Source organism: Dreissena polymorpha, chromosome 15 (genome assembly GCF_020536995.1).
Source record: "Dreissena polymorpha isolate Duluth1 chromosome 15, UMN_Dpol_1.0, whole genome shotgun sequence".
In the NCBI taxonomy this organism is placed as follows: domain Eukaryota; kingdom Metazoa; phylum Mollusca; class Bivalvia; order Myida; family Dreissenidae; genus Dreissena; species Dreissena polymorpha.
This window is the reverse complement of record NC_068369.1, coordinates 6,278,324-6,296,545: the sequence shown is the minus strand read 5'-3', so window position 1 is coordinate 6,296,545 and position 18,222 is coordinate 6,278,324. Positions and strand designations below refer to the sequence as shown.

Sequence of the window (18,222 nt, the reverse complement as noted above, 5' to 3'; positions counted from 1 at the left end):
GCAATACGAAGTGCTATACCATTAATCACCCAAACAATGTTCTGTGTCTAAAAACCAAATAAACAGAACATAAATACAAAAAAGCTGAAGAACTCACCTCTCGCGCGTGGCGTTTGTTGTTCTCTGTAAGTGAAGTGCCATCCGTAAACGAAGTATTCGCATACCCGGCGTGCACCTAGGCCACCCGGGTTCAATCCACATTCCCGGAAGTATGTGAGTATGGTTGGTGGTCACCTTACCAGACAGGTTGTTATTTTTAGGTACTCCGGCTTTCCTCCAGAACACAAGACCACGCCAAAATTACAAATATCTTTAAGTAGTACAAAAAAGCAAAAAATTTCAGCTGTAATTCAAAATTTGTCCCGACTTTTGTCAGTCAAATAGTTCATTAAGGTAGGAGTGCTGGGACACATTCCTGGTTCTCACCTTACGCAGTCCCCAGGGCAGAAGAACTTGAAAAACATGCACATACAGTCTTTTCCTGGTCAAGTGACTTTTTCCATGGACCGTGTTCAAAAACATGTATTACCTTAGGTTTTTTATCTTTACTGATTGAAGTAAGGAGTTAACATTTAAAATATGCATGAAATATTATTCAAGTTCTTCCATATGGAAGGTTAATGAATCTTCCCATGGACTAAAAGTTAATCGCCCTTCATTTGAACACAACAACTAAAATACCTTTGAGTTGTATATAAAGATATGTACCAAAGACTCAAATCGTGCTGGCTATAAATTTAAAAACGAAGTAATGTATGTGTTTGAATTTCCAGCTGTTCTCACTAAGTTGCATACATACATTTACCCTTACCCATATTAACCATTTACCACTAATATACGTATTTTAACGCATGTGTAGTCACTTAAAAAATTAAATCTAATTTAAGACCTTTCTTACTAGATTAAATATTTTAAGGCTTCATTTCCAACCATGAGATACTGATTAGCAGGAAACAGCATAAAACATGAACAGACTGTAAGTTACTCGCAGGCTGTTCTGGTTTTATGCTGTTTGCACATAGCCATTTTCACTTTGCTTCTGAGTGGGGCAGGGTTAATCATACAGAAACACTGTCTGGTCTAGTAATCAATCATCACAGTTATTAAAACATTTTATAAATATTAGTGAATTAGAGTACTATCAGATATGAGAAATTGGAGCATCCGAAACTTGTAGTAGTGCAGTTCTCCAACGATGCACTCTGTTTGAAAAGCAGAAACTATCATTTTATTCGATAAATGTGCTTTATTCATAAATAAAAAAACGTCCAACAGATCACATACCAGAAAAAAAGAAAATAATTTTAATAATTATAATAATAGACATGTACCACATATATTTATATAATAGTGTAAAACAAGGTGAAAATTACTGAAATATTAATTAGCAAATTGTATAATTATTAGTTATAACAAACATCAACAGCATAGTACAATAATGGCATGCATGAAATTGCATGTTTTAAACATGTTAAATACATGTCACCTACAGCGAAAATGTTGAAATGTACAAAACATGTATTGCACAAATTATGATCCTCATGATGGTTAAATAATGACCATTTGTCTAACATATAAACACTGCCTATACTGATTTTATCATTTCTATATTATTTAATGCAAAAAGCAAAACATTATTTTCACTTCAAAAGTACACTATAATAATGCTTACATTATAATATCATTATAAATAATATTTTTTCAATAAAACACACTCTACAACAATTGTATAGACATTTTACAAATAGAAGTAAATTAATCAGAAATAAATAACAAACATTAACAAAAAATGTGTTAACAAAAAAATAAAACACGATAAGTGTCAACGCTAAAAATAATTGTATATTGCAGATGTAAAATGCGCCCTGTTAAAAAACTCTTACTGATAACCGGTCAAAAAATTTACTCGAAATCCACTTAGTCTAAAATTGAACACACAGCAATAAGCTCATGAGTGAACATAACTTCTTGGTAGATACATGTATAAAGGTATACAGTTTTAAAAATCACTTTAAGAGTGTGTCATGGCTAAAACCCTAGAAAGCAATTGTGGTTTGATTGAGATGGAATATATTGTTGTTTAACCCTTTACGACTTAGATACGTACTTTTACGCATTAATAGTCCCATAAAAAGTAAAATTTAATTAAAGACCTTTCTAACTAGATTCAAGTTTTAAAGGCTTCAATTCCAACCGTTAGATACTGATGAACAGCAAACAGCATAAAACCTGAACAGTCTGCGAGTTACTTGCAGGCTGTTCTGTTTTTATGCTGTTTGCACATAGCCATTTTCGTTTCTGAGAGGGAAAGGGTAAATACAGTCATTAATAAGATTATAAATGATGGATTCAGTTGGCTGATCAGTAATTGCAGTTTCAAAAATGGGGCTGTCTGCACCCTGCAGCTCTGTCACGCCTCCTCGTCTCAATGTGTTTTGTTGTGGATATAAAAAATAAACACACTTTTAATAATGTTGACTACTGGTAGTTAGCTGAAAAAAGTATTTCTTAATGTGTTTTGTTGTGGAATTAAAAAATGAACACACTTTTAATTATGTTGACTACCGGTCAAGTTAGCTGAAAAAAGTATTTCTCAGTGTGTTTTGTTGTGGATTTAAAAAATGAACACACTTATTGTTATGTTGACTAGTTAGCTGAAAAAAGTATCTCAATGTGTTTTGTTGTGGATTTAAAAAATAAACACACTCATTGTTATGTTGACTAGTTAGCTGAAAAAAGTATCTCAATGTGTTTTGTTGTGGATTTAAAAAATAAACACACTTATTGGTTATGTTAACTAGTTAGCTGAAAAAAGTAATAAAAGTATATTCAGGTAACCCGACAAATGTATCTTTCCTGAGATGATATATTCTATGTCTTCAAGTATTTTCATTAGTGCCTGCTGAAATTGTCTCCCTTTCTAGTGAGGAAATGGTATAATCACACATAAAACCCACACATGTTTTTTTTTTATTCATTGCTTACCACTGTGTATTGTATATTTTAACAAGATATGTGTTTGTCAGAAACACTATGTCCCTTTTGCGCCACTTAGAAGCTATATAATTGACCTTTGACCTTGAAGGATGACCTTGACCTTTTACCACTCAAAATGTGCAGCTTTATGAGATACACACGCATGCCTAATATCAAATTGCTATCTTCAATATTGCAAAAGTTATTGCAAAATGTTAAAGTTTGACCAACCAACCAACCAACAAACCAACAGACAGGGCAAAAACAATATGTCCCCCACTATAGTGGTGGGGGAAAGACATTTCAGCACGGTAACTTGTGCAATTATTTTCGTCACTGGAATGTGTCAATATTTCATAATTGAACATCAATTTAAATGTGATATTTTAATAACTGTTCACCAGCAATTATTCTAATGAACAAGATTTGTAAAGGGGCCTTTACACATTTTGGTAAATTGACAAAATTTAAAAAGTTGTTTCAGATTCGCAAATTTTTGTTTAAGCTATGATATTTGCGAGGAAACAGTTATGCTGAACATTTACCATGCTCTGAAGTACCATGCTCTGAAGTATCCAATATATGCATCTTTTGACGATTTAAAAACCTGAAAATTATAAAGCGTTGCACCACGAAACGATTGAATAAATAAGAGAGTTCTGTTGTTGTTGTTATATTTTGTGATACTATGAGGATTGCTTAAATAAAGTATAAAATACATTCCTCAATGTATGGGCACAGATGGCCCATTGGTCTAAGCGGAAGATTTTTTCTCCAGGACTCCTGGGGTCAGTGGTTTGAGCCCAGTTGAGGATTTCTTTTTTTTCTTTTTTTTTTAAATTGTATTCCTGTGTTTTTTACAGGAGCTTTTTATACCCAATGTTTACATTTATAATATAAAGCATTTAGGTGCAATGAGTCATCCCTGGTTAGCCTGTGCAGACTGCACAGGCTATTAAGTGACAACACTATACAAATATTATACATTAAGCCCTGTTTTCAAAAAGGGCAGCTCACACTTATAACTTGAACTTACAACAATAATGCATAAGTTTACAAATACAATTAATTGCCTTGCAGAATGCACTATGTTAGTCCTGCATACTGTATACTCTCTAATAATTACTATTGGGAGTTATATTTGTATTATAAAAGAGCATACATTCAATTTACCCTTTGCATGCTGGGTAAATGTTGTCTGCTGAATTTCTAAAATTTGCATTTTCTTCGACTTTTTTCAAAGAATACTATCAGGATAGCAAACAGTTTGGATCCTGATGAGACGCAACGTTCTGTGGCGTCTCATCTGGATCCAAACTGTTTGGAAAGGCTTTCAAAATTCGGTTCCAGCACTGAAAGGATTATGTATAGAGTCTAATCTGTCACATTTTGTTACATGTAACAGTATATAGAAAAAAACTGACAATTTGACATTTAAATTTCTCTACACACAAGTATCACAACCTGTGTAAAATACAGGGGTGTGTGGGGGCAGCGTATTTAGCAAGGAGGCATTTATTAGGAAATTTACAGTAGGTGTACATGACTTACCGGAAACCTGCAAGACACTGTTACATTTTGCAACTTAATGTGCTTTGGAATGTTAAATATAAGTTTTTGTTGCGGCATAGTCATTAAAGTTGCTTCTCCATATATAATTCACATATTTGATCCGCATTCTGGGACAACTGGGCTTAATAAATGTGCGTAAAGTGTCATCCAGGAATTAGCCTGTGCAGTCTGCACAGCCTGATCAGGGACGACACCTTTTGCTTTTAAGGAAATTTTCGTTTAAAGGAGGACTTTTCTAAACACAAATAGGCAGAGAGTGTCCCTGATAAGCCCATGCTGAATGCGCAGGCTAAAACAAATAGGCAGAGAGTGTCCCTGATAAGCCCATGCTGAATGCGCAGGCTAAAACAAATAGGCAGAGAGTGTCCCTGATAAGCCCATGCTGAATGCGCAGGCTAAAACAAATAGGCAGAGAGTGTCCCTGATAAGCCCATGCTGACTGCGCAGGCTAAAACAAATAGGCAGAGAGTGTCCCTGATAAGCCCATGCTGACTGCGCAGGCTAAAACAAATAGGCAGAGAGTGTCCCTGATAAGCCCATGCTGACTGCGCAGGCTAAAACAAATAGGCAGAGAGTGTCCCTGATAAGCCCATGCTGACTGCGCAGGCTAAAACAAATAGGCAGAGAGTGTCCCTGATAAGCCCATGCTGACTGCGCAGGCTAAAACAAATAGGCAGAGAGTGTCCCTGATAAGCCCATGCTGACTGCGCAGGCTAAAACAAATAGGCAGAGAGTGTCCCTGATAAGCCCATGCTGACTGCGCAGGCTAAAACAAATAGGCAGAGAGTGTCCCTGATAAGCCCATGCTGACTGCGCAGGCTAAAACAAATAGGCAGAGAGTGTCCCTGATAAGCCCATGCTGACTGCGCAGGCTAAAACAAATAGGCAGAGAGTGTCCCTGATAAGCCCATGCTGACTGCGCAGGCTAAAACAAATAGGCAGAGAGTGTCCCTGATAAGCCCATGCTGACTGCGCAGGCTAAAACAAATAGGCAGAGAGTGTCCCTGATAAGCCCATGCTGACTGCGCAGGCTAATTTATGCTGACACTTTATGCACATGCAGTAAGCCCACTTTTCTCACAACAAGGCTCATCTGATCCAGTTTAGCTCAACTGGTTACCCGCTAGGTCCTGGTACTGTGGTTATATCCACTATCCAATGAAGTGCTGGATCCCTTTCTGTTTGTTGAAGTAAGGGTACCAGTAGATGAGGAATGGTGACTGACCAATGAGGACGAAGAAAACAACTTGTACCAGCCAATCACAATGTTCGACAGATCCAGCTGGCCAAGCATGATTTGAGCCACACCCATGAAGACTTTCCTGTCCATGCGACCGTAATCCCCCCATACTGTGAGCTGTAATGTGCGCTAAAATGGTTAAGTTGCAGTATGAGTAGTTTTTAAGCAAGAAAACATTGTATGGTTTGGGAGTTTTTAGGATGTAATCATGAAAATGACTGGCTGTCTTAGTACACACTAGTCCCAATTATTCAGGTTAAAGATTTTATCCTTTTGTCACGGTCTGAACTTGGTCATGCTAGGGGAGAAGTTGTGTGGCGGCCCGGTTAGCTCAGTCAGGAGAGCAGTCGCCCTGTAAGCGAGGTGTCCCGGGTTCGAGTTCCGGACTGGCCGCACAATTTTCTAAACCTTTGACACTATTTTGTATTTAATTCTTTGATAAATACACATTTTATAGGGCTATTGGCATTTATATACTGTTACAAAATGCTTTTACTTGTATTATGCATAATTATGTAACAAAAATCAAATTTAACACTCATTTTGATTTTGTAATTTAACTTTGTAAAACTTGTCAGTAATATCCACCAAGAGGAACACGCATAAAAAAGCACATCATTTTAGTAATTACATGAGCAAACAGTGCAATCAGCTGGGAGCACATAAAGGTTTGGGTAAGGACATATGACCTGTGTAAAAATGGATCTAATGTCATATGTGGAAAGTGTAGCTCCAGACCAGCCTTTACACATGGTACCCATGGCAGGTCCTGTCCACACTGCACAATTTCATATGGCCGTATATGGCATAGGACCTGTTTTTGCAGTACGTTACTCATACAATGTGGACAATTGGAAGATTTTGTCAATATCTTGCGTCAAATTTATATGGATTTTTTTTTATTCGATCCAGAAACTAGTGCGCAAATAGAAACAGTGGTGTCCAGGCCACAGTCTGATCAGAAACAAGCTTTACCAATAAATACCTTGACTCATTAAATGAAATATCAACCGTATCAAACGCTGTAGTATTTTGAAGACAATTTTCGTAACATTCTTATGTGTATTCACATACCTGTACTACTTTGTCTGTGTAGGGCTCCGTGAAGACTAGTTGCTGTTGGTAGAGCGGGTCCAGTGTGCGCCTGGCGACTGTTGTCTTCTGCTTCTCAATGCAGTGCTTGCCCTCAATGATGTATACTTTCACATACGGAGCTGGCAGAAAATGAAAGATATTGCTAAATCATTATTATTTTAGGGACATAATTTTTTGTTTATTTTACGGTTTGACCGATCCACAAATTTACAAGAGCTGTCTCCATCGGAAGACTGTGATATGCCCCTCAAAAAACACTTTTCGAAACCTAAACGCAGATTTCGAAACCTAAACGCATACCCTAAGTTCAAGGACAAGGTCAAAGGGGTCAAAATTTGTCTGTGTATGGAAAGACCTTGTCCATATACACATGCATACCAAATATGAAGGTTACATCTGAAGCGACATAGAAGTAATAAGCATTTTTTTAGCTAAAACGCAATTTTTTTTTTTTTCAAGCGCCGTAACTCAGAAGTGCCTGGGTAAATTTGGCTGATTATCAAGCTTTACCAAGATTTTATTGCCTTACACATTTTTTTTAAGTTTGGTGTAGCTCCGATGACAATTGCTTGAGTATAATAGAGCGGGAACGAAAAAAACTCAATTTTTTGATGATTCAATGGCCATAACTCAGGAGTGTCTTGGTCAATTTGGGTGATCATCGAACTTTACCTAGATTTTATGAATTAACACATTTTCATGAAGTGTGGCGAAGATCCTATGACATTTGCTCGAGTTATATATTGAGCCGAAACAAAAAAAACAACAATTTTACGATGATTCAAGGGCCGTAACTCAGGTGTGTCTGGGTTATTGGCCGATTATAGAACTTGACCTATATGTTATTGCCTTACACAATTTCATGAAGATTGGTGAAGATCTGATGACAATTGCTTGAGTTATTGAAAGTAAACGAGAAAACAAGATGTGTTTGTGAAACACAATGTCCCACTATATGATGTTTGACCTTGAAGGATGACCTTGACCTTGTGAAGGATGACCTTGACCTTGACCTTTCACAACTCAAAATGTGCAGCTTCATGAGATACACATGCATGCCAAATATCAAGTTGCTATCTTCAATATTGCAAAAGTATTAATAAAATAAGCGATTTGGGCCACATATATTTGACCTCTGACCTTGAAGGATGACCTTGACCTTTCACCACTCAAAATGTGCAGCTCCATGAGATGCACATGCATGCCAAATATCAAGTTCAAGTTGCTTTCTTCAATATTGCAAAAGTATTTATAAAATAAGCGATTTGGGCCACATATATTTGACCTCTGACCTTGAAGGATGACCTTGACCTTGACCTTTCACCACTCAAAATGTGCAGCTCCATGAGAAACACATGCATGCCAAATATCAAGTTGCTATCTTCAATATTGCAAAAGTATTCATAAAATGAGCGATTTTGGCCACATATATTTGACCTCTGACTTTGAAGGATGACCTTGACCTTTCACCACTCAAAATGTGCAGCTTCATGAGATACACATGCATGCCAAATATCAAGTTGCTATCTTCAAAAAAGCAAAAGTTATTGCAAAATGTTAAAGTTGGCGCAAACAGACCAACGTACAGACCAACGTACAGACCAACAGACAGCGCAAAAACAATATGTCCCCCACTACTATAGTGGGGGACATAAAAACAATTTTACGATGATTCAAGGGCACAATTGATAGGTCTGGCACATGCATATCATTAGAGCATAATATTATGTATAAACTATACATGTAATAGATTTCCAAGAATGGTAATACTGACTACAGCTTCTTATAAGAGATTGCTTTAAACAAACGGTCACTAGACATGTGTCTATAGGAAAAAAATTCACTGTATTTTACTTGTGTCTGGAAACTCCACAATCAAACATGAATATTGTAAAAGTAGCCACCTAGTGCTAATTCGAGACATCATCTCCTAAAGTTTGTACAAGAGTATATTCAACTAAAAAGATTCACGATAGAAAAACCAACAGACAAACATAATTCTTTAGAATTAAGCATGTAAGCATTTAATTGGTTGTATTGGTGAAGTATTAAATATAAGGGAAATTAAAAATTTATAAATTGTGTAGTGGAGGGGCATCAGGTCCTCAGAAGAGGAGTTAATAGTTAAGCTCACTATTTTTTTACCTCAATATATAAAAATAAAGTTAAATTAACATTATAAATTACAAATATACTACACAGCGCAAGGGTTCTTGGATGTCTTGAAGACTAACCAATCAATTTGCAACGCCCTGTGTAGAAAATACGTGATACCAATAAAACAGCTTTGTTTTTGTCTCAGTCAAACACATGTTCTTTAAATAACTTAAAACTTAGCATAAAGGGATATTTTTTTTATTATAAACCTATCATTGTTAGTTGCTGAACACCAGTACAGTAAAAATGTACACTTTTGTAATAAATATGAGTTGACCTCTGAGAAAACAGAGTTCAATGCATGTGCGTATAATTTCTTCTCAGTTTACCCTATTCAGTCTGAACTTGCTAATCAAAGACGACATGTACTTTTTGCCCATTCTGGATCTTTGCATGACTTCCTTCAAACAAAACATAAAATCCAAAAAGTGTCATCCTTGATAAGGCTGTGCATACTGCACATGCTATAAATCTGGGAAGACACTTAACTCACATGCATTCAGCCTCGTTTTCCCAGAGCGAAATTAGACAGATTCTGACTGTCCATACAATGTCCCCATACCTGGCAATATTTTTGCCCCTGGTTTGGCCATTAGTCCCCGGGCCCGTATGACCTCGACCTCTAGATGACCTTTGCGGTCGTACAGACTGAGCTGGATCTCTCCCAGGCAGGCTGACCCCAGCACCTGCCGCCCAACCAGCTGACCCGGGCCAAGCCCCTCCACGAACTCCCCAAATGCCCCGTCCGCGCCCATACGCATCCCCGGGGGTAACCAGAGACTGAAATGAGGAAGGGTGGGCCTTTGAGAAAACACTTGGCATCCCATGTTGATTTTGTTTGTAAGCATAAAATGTGGATGAGACATATAATAATTTCTGATTTTTGAACGCATACAATTGAAACATCATTGCAATAACAGTCTCATTTACATGTAGATCATAACTTTTAAAGACAAAATAACTAAATGCTAATAATTTAATATATATTTATATATATAATGTGTATGTCAGAAGGCACCTTGTAAATAGGACCACTCTGTTGTGGTCTAGCTGATGTAATTTACATCATAATGTAAGGCGTATGTGGCTACATGTTTATTCAGTCATACCCAAGCTACATGTGTACAACAAACTGTGAAGCATAATCCTATAAATACAAGATTAACAGTAGAGACAACTCTTATGGATCTATTGTTCAGTATAACACAGTAATATCCCTTTAACTATTCCGTAACAATATGTAAAGCACATTTCTGACATATCCTTTACTGGGTAAATGTACCCTTTCCAACTAACTTGTTTTGGGAAAATTACCATCTTCTTTTCATTTATACTTAGTATGTAATCGAAAACATCTGACCCATTTGACCATTTCATTGTGGAAGAACTTTTTCAATAAGCTGGCGAAAATCTCAATAACAAATAACACAATCTGTGAAAATTTTGTTTCACAAATTATGGTAAAAAAATCAAAGCTTATGTAAAATCCAATACTTCTACATTTCTACACTTACACGCTGCAACATGAAAATGTGTTGCTTTTCACAAACTATGGTGTGTTTTTTTAAGACAAACTTGTGTCAATTCCAATATATGAGCCTTGTTCTAAGAAAACTGGGCTTAATGCATGTGCCTAAAGTGTCATCCTAGATTAGCCTGTGCAGTCCGATAGGCCGTATGTTCAGTGAAGCGGTAAGGTTATTTAATAGATCAGTTTCGCGGATCAGTCTATTTTGAAAAACGGGGATTTTATCAGTGTCAAAAACTAGTTTTGTTTTCGTTTCTTTTCCATTAGATTCATGCCTAACATTTTTAACATCACCTATATTCGTTTTTATGTTGAACGATAAACATGCATGATCAGAGAACTCGTTAAAGTCGTGAACACAAAAATCGTGAATTAAATTAAAATCTTCGTGTTTTAGTAGAAGATAGTCAACGACGCTTACTCCCCTACTAGAGCAAAAAGTGTATTCGCCCACTTTATCGTCAGTCCCCAATCTTCCGTTTGCTATTAAAAAACCTGTTGCTTGACATAGTTGTAAGAGAATTTTACCAGCAGCATCAATGACTGTATCCTTACTGTTTCGTTGTAAATTATTATCATTAACTTGGGTTATCATCGGTTGAAAATCGTCTAAATACTTGTCAAAAATTATAAAGTCATATTCATTAGATGTTCTACAATTTAGGTCTCCTGTAATGAATGTAAATCCTAAATTATCAAATTTTAACATTTCAGATTCAATTTCTCTAAAAAAGTCAAAGTCATCTGCACATTTTGAATTACTTGGTAATCGATAAGCATGACAAATGTAAACGTCAGTATTGTGTGGAAAAACTGATTTGTCTATCTTTATCCATACAATACCATGTTTGTCTTTACTAACTAAATATGAAAAAACACCGTTCAAAATCTTAAGTTTGTGAACAAACAACTCGTTTATGTGAACCAACAACTCGTTTATTTGTCCATATTCAAATAAGGTTTTATATTCCCAGCAACTAAAAACCCTGGAAATATTTTATATTACGAAATCGTTTCCAGTTAAAAACGCTATGCAACTTTCTAAAATTTAAATCACTACATCTCATTGGAGTATATATCCATGATTTAAGTATTATTGCAAACATATAAAAAAAATGCCTTTTCTGGTTGGAAGTTTTCAAAACAAGAGCTGTCAGAGGACAGCGCGCTCGACTATTCGAGTGCTTGACAGTATAATGTAAGCCATCATGGAGAGGGGGTATAATGTGGGTGTGTGGTCATTTAATAGATGATCTTTAAAAAAAGAAAAAAAGAAAAACAAATTATTATTTATAAACAAACAATTGGGGGGATTCTGGGGTGGGGCGTGGGGGATGGTTTGGGTGGAGTCCATTGTGGCATGTCAGGTAAGTGTTGTTTTGTCAAAGTATGAATCAAATCTGATATAGAATAAAGAAGTTATGGCAATTTAAGCAAAATTTATTAATTTGACCTTGAGAGTCAAGGTCATTCAAAGGTCAAGGTCAAATTCAACTTGCCAGGTACAGTAACATCATGATAGTAAGAAAGTATTTGAAGTTTGAAAGCAATAGCCTTGATACTTTAGAAGTAAAGTGGATCTAAACACAAAATTTAACAAAATATTCAAAGTTACAAAGACAAAAAAGGGCCATAATTCTGTTAAAAAGCCAACCAGAGTTATGCAACTTGCCCTGTTTTCTTCGTGAAATTTCAGCTTATCAACAATGTTCGATATGTTTGTAAAATGCTCATTTAAGGCAATTAGGATCCTACTTTTGCCCTCAACATACACACCGTTCATTAAAATTTTATTTGGCAAATTCACCCCGCTGTTTTGATCATAGTCATTATATGATATAATTTTTAAATGTTTCCAAATATGTGCCGTATTTGTACCATTTTTAACTGCATTGTTGTAATATTCTTTCTTGCTTTTGCGAATTAATGCCGTAGTTTTATTTCGTAACAGTTTATATTTATCCCAGTCTTTAATTTTGCGGAAATGATCTCTATCGTGCATACTTTTAATAACTTCTTGATTTATCCATTTTGGCATATGTGTGCTTTTTATTCTCTTTTGCTTGTAAGGGGCGTGCTTTTTTAAAACGCTATTCAAAATTGTATATAAAGATTGAAGAGACAAATTTGGATCGTGAACAGTTTCAATTAAATTTAGTTGCGAAATCGATAGATCAAATTGGAAATCAGATATTACAAACTTTTTAAAGCATCTATATCTTATATTAGAGTGAGTGTCTTGTTTTGAGATTTTATAGTTAATTTTCCTTGTCATGCATACCGGATAGTGGTCGCTTATAGATATTTGTGGGACATAAGTAGTACTTACTCTGTCTGTTCGATTAGTATATATATATGATCAATTATTGAAGACGATTTATCTGTGACTGGTTGGTGTGTTTATCAGTTGCACGAGGCCATGCTTTAATACAGTTTTTGAACACATTTTGCATTCATATGACTTGCTGTCAGCAATGTATTTAAAATTGAAATCACCTAATACGTGATACTCAATGTTTAAACCCTCAAACTTATCAAGTAATGCATCAAATTTTTCTATCCATTTCTGCGTCTCATTAGGTGGACGATAGATACAATTTAATAGAAAAGATTTTGTGTTTTTAAAGCATATCTCAATACAAACAGATTCAATCTGTTCGTATTCTTTAGATTTGTGATCGCGTAAAAAAATAATTTTACAAGTTTGTATTCGCAATTTATTTACAAAACACAATAGAGAAAATATATAGTTGTTTCATTGGTCCATAAAAGTAAAATGGATGTAAAATTACCAATTTAAAATTAACTTTTTGATACACTTATTGAATCTGTTTCCATGGAATATGCTGTTCTATTAATATTTACCTTTATCAATGATAATCCGCGAGGTATGCCGATTAGAAAAATCGAGCTATCTCAATCGGACTGACTCTGTCTTTTACATTGTGAAGAATGTGTTCATGGTATGATAACTTAGACGATCTGCTTCGCAGCATCGTCAAAAAGTACTCATGCTCCAACAAATAGGACGCACCTCTATAATAACATGCATTTGTGATGTACCTATGTGTGTACAGTGTATGTTTGTGCTGTACCTATGTGTGTACACTGTATGTTTGTTTGTGCTGTACCTATGTGTGTACACTGTATGTTTGTGTCTGTTTACTGTTATCCAGAGGTTTTATCTACCTTTTTATAGCAATACCTGTAAAATATCAATCACGCTGAATTATGAACGAAACTCTATTGTATCCTTACACATAAATATGTAAACTAACAATACAATACGATACGCATGGAGGCGAATACAAGCTACATAAAGAAAAAAAATGATTTTTTTTTTTTTAAGTTAAATGGCATTAATTTGATATTGTCTTATTTGATATTGTTTCACTTTCTATTAAAGGATGCGAAAAATAAGTGTCTATCCGAACGTTATTTGAGTACTGCTTTGACTTTTGAGCTACACTTACGTGGTCGTAAAATGCGGCCTAGTCAAAATAATACCAGCGTAAGGTTATGTTCCGGAACACATAATTGAAACAATATGTGTTTGTGAAACATTATGTTCACCCCCCCCCCCCCACCCCCATATATTTGACCTTTGACCTTGAAGGATGACTTTGACCTTGACATTCACCACTCAAAATGTGCAGCTCCATGAGATACACATGCATGTCAAATACCAAGTTGCTATCTTCAATATTGCAAAATTTGATCTTTTACATTGACCTTTGACCTTGAAGGATGAACTTGACCTTTCACCACTCAAAATGTGCAGCTCCATGAGATACACATGCGTGCCAAATATCAAGCTGCTAATATCAATATTTCAAAAGTTACGGCCAATGTTTAAGTTTGACGCAAACAAACCAACATAGCAACAAACCAACAGACAGGGCAAAAACAATATGCCCCCAGTATAGACGGTGGGACATAAAAAGCAAACACTCACACTGTGCAAACAATAAATTCTCTCTTCATCCAAACAAGATATGTTGTCATTCAAATTGTTTGCAATTTAAAACAAAGGTCAGTACTCATCAGGGCTCTTAAGAAAATCATAGAGAAAAAAACAACACCCAAGCGCATGTGTTCACATGATGAACATGTTTATATACCAGCATCACTTGTAAATTGAAACGAAACTACTCTGCACGAGTAAATCAATGCCACATTGGGCATAACGGACAATACTCCATTGATCTATAACAAGCCGTTTCCTTTAAGTCCACTCCCATATAAGTACGGATGGACTAGGCAGTCCATGACCGCCCCGGATCCCCCCGAATCAAAAACCGGGACGAACCGGGATCTTTTGGGATTTTTGAGCGTCGACGGTCTTCGGAAGACAATCATCTCGATGACAACACGGCTTCAACACGGACTAAAACCGGCAGCAACACGCCATCAACACGACGCCCACGCCGATTGTCCCGGACAGTAACTGCATAGCTACGGACCTACACGACAGAGACACGGATAAACACGGACCAACACGACATTTACACGAACTATTCTGGACCTACACGACGACACGGACTAACACGGCATCCATACGGACCAAACCCGATCTGCACCGGACCGACAATAACTTGTATAAAACATGTTGATCTTCGGTGATTTCATAATTCAGCAATCAAATCTCGAAGGTGTAACCTCGTATACACATATAAATAAAAAAATAGAACGTTCTCGTCTTTTCAGTGAAAATTGAGGTCATCATGGCCAATTAGCTCAATGAGAACCCTATGTTAAACACGAAATGCAATGCTGCCTAATTCAATCCAAATAGATTTGTAGTCGGCGTCGCCCAAGGCCAAGAGTATTATGGAATGCTCATAGTTGTAGTAGGACCTACCACACCGAGGACGAGTACGGCGATGTGCTTCCAGTCCGATACAACCACAATGTAATGCAACTTCTATAGGTCGCCGAACTGCTTAAAGATGCTCTTCTACTCATCTGGCGTTTCAGGACAGGGCATGGGCTCCTCGGCAAATTCTACAAATACGCATCGCAAACCTGAAGCATGATCTTGCAGATGGTGCTGTGTGCGACCCGAAAGCCATACATCAGACAGTGGTAAATGTCCCCGGTGTTAGGTACCGCAAGGTTTTTGCAAACTTTATGCCAGCTTTCAGATGCTTCCTGCATTTTAAATTCTTCGGTTTGATTGTTTGCTCAATACGTGTCAGGATCTTTTGGTTTATCTGATAGCCCATGTGCAGGGCATAACAGAAGTATTTTGTGTCTTTTTTCTTGAGTTCGCCCATCAGACGGTCTGGCTAGCCATTGTCTGACCCAGATGGTTCTCCTTTCCATTCTATTCACTGGTTTAGATAAATATTGTTCGCGATTTTCTATTTCTCTGTCGTAGCGTTGCTTTAGCAATCAGGACCATCCCGGATTGTGCTATCATCCCGGATCGTCAGGGATCAACACGGCAGTTATGAACTTTCTAAAACTGCCGTGTTGGCCTCCCGGAGCGCCTAGGACATTCTCGAACGTCCCAGTACCTACACGGCGGCTACACAGTTCACATGCCGGGTCATCACGGATATGAACGGTGTTGATCCGGCATCTGTAAGGGACTGGGGCTTCAATCAGAGGGGGTAATCACGTGATAGTGAAGATGGCGACGCCCATGCCGTGACAGTTAATTTTCACAGTTTAATACCATTTATTACTTGTTTTTTTATAAAAAAATTTTAATTGCGTTATATTTCCATATCAGTTAAAATGTGATTAGCGTTTATTTCGTTTGAAAATTCGCTTTATATCTCGGCTTTACTCCCCGTAAATTCTCTTCGTGGAGCTGCAATAAGATCATTCCGCTAAGAAATTTCGCAGCGAGTAAAGTCGAAATATAGAGCGACTATTAAAGGGACTGTCCAACAGATTTTGGCATGTATTGAAGCTTGTCATTAAATGCTTTATATTGATAAATTTAAACATTTGAACTAAAAATCTCCATATAAAAAAAAAACAAAAATACAATTTCTAAAAAGGAATAAAAAAGTAACCCTCAACTGGGCTCGAACCACTGACCCCTGGAGTCCTAGAGTAAAAAGTCTCCCGCCTAGACCACTCGACAATCCATGCTCATGCATAGAGTGGATATATTTTTTACCTATATAAGCAATCTTCGTAGTATCTCAAAATAAAACGACAACAAGAGAACTTTCCAAATTATTCAATCGTTTTGCGTCGCAAGACGCTTTATAATTTCAAGCTTTCAAGTCATCAAAAGATGCATATAATAGATATTTAGGAGCATGGTAAATGGTCAGTATTACTATACCCTCAAAAATATCTATGGCAAGCGGTTCGACGCATAATCCCAAGAAACTAGTTTTTTAATGAGAACCTAGGTTCTCACGAGAACTATGGTTCCCAAATAAAATCTTGGGGTCTCATGAAAACTTAATCTAGGTTCTTGTGAAAACCTTGGATATCAAACGAGAACTTTGGTTCTCAGAATGAGAACCTATGTCCTAATAAAATCCTTAGTTTCTCATCTGAACCATAGTTCTATGTGTCTATGTGCGTCGTCTCGCCGAGAACTAAGGTTTTCAAATGAGAACCTAGGTTCTCATGAAAAAAACTAGTTTCTTATGAGAACCTAGGTTCTCATTAAAAAACTAGTTTCTCATGAGAACCTAGGTTCTCATGAAAAAACCTGGTTTCTTAGGGATTTCATAAACCTAGTTTCTCATGAGAACCTAGGTTCTCATGAAAAACCTGGTTTCTTGTGATTTCATTAACCTCGTTTCTCATGAGAACCTAGGTTCTCATGAAAAACCTAGTTTCTTGGGATTATACAACAGGCATAAGCCGTCGGTGACCGCCTCTTGTTTATATGTACGACGTTTTCCGTGCATGGGTGTTCTTGAGGAATGAAATTAGTAAAGAATTCGGACTCCATAGGTCTGTACACTTGAATAAAAAATTAAACTGTTTATGAAATACTTCTTGAGAACCCAAGATTTCATTTAAGAACCTAGGCTCTCATGAAAAACATAGTTTCTTGTGATTATGCGTCGAACCGCTTGCCATAAATATCATAACTAAAACGAAAATTCGCGAATCTGAATCTATTTGTCGCTATTTTTCATTTTGTCAATTTACCAAAACGTGAAATCTGTTGGACGGCTAACGCTTGAAATTTTCTTGATATGACTGAAATGTGAGCGGCATAACAAAAAATTAATACAAGTAGAAAGCGTATAAAACGGCAAAAAATACCTCCCTCGGCATGGGCGTCGTCATCTTGACTATCACACGATAGCCCCATCTGTTAATTACTTATTTGCTTGTTGAGGAGTATGCTTATACATCAATCTCCACGCAGAGTTGTCGTTCCATGTTCTAACATACACTCTTAGCAATCACAAGAAAATCCTACAATATTTGGGATGATTTATTTAGTATTATATGTATATCAAGATTTTTTAAATTATCGGTATATTATGAAAAGGAGTATCATTTTCCTGTATATTTTCAAAAGAGTATATAAGTTGTGGTTCATAATAAAATAACTTATTTCAAAAATAATAACGGGCAAATTAAAGTTCAACGTGGTTCGGCTATCATCACGTGGTTGGTTATGAAGGCAGGGATTCGATCCAGCTACATGCATGTTGGTTCTAGT

General features: G+C 36.5%; 1 protein-coding gene across 1 annotated transcript; it reads right to left on the bottom strand.

Moving 5' to 3' along the window:
- Positions 1-5,481: 5,481 nt before the first annotated feature.
- On the bottom strand, positions 5,482-9,814 carry LOC127859452 (regulating synaptic membrane exocytosis protein 1-like). The gene is made up of 3 exons (XM_052396842.1): positions 9,603-9,814; positions 6,863-7,002; positions 5,482-5,917 (listed from the first exon to the last, which is right to left on the bottom strand). The coding sequence occupies exons 1-3, from the start codon at positions 9,799-9,801 to the stop codon at positions 5,672-5,674; spliced, it is 585 nt and encodes a 194-aa protein (XP_052252802.1). The 5' UTR covers positions 9,802-9,814; the 3' UTR covers positions 5,482-5,671.
- Between the last annotated feature and the right edge of the window lie 8,408 nt (positions 9,815-18,222).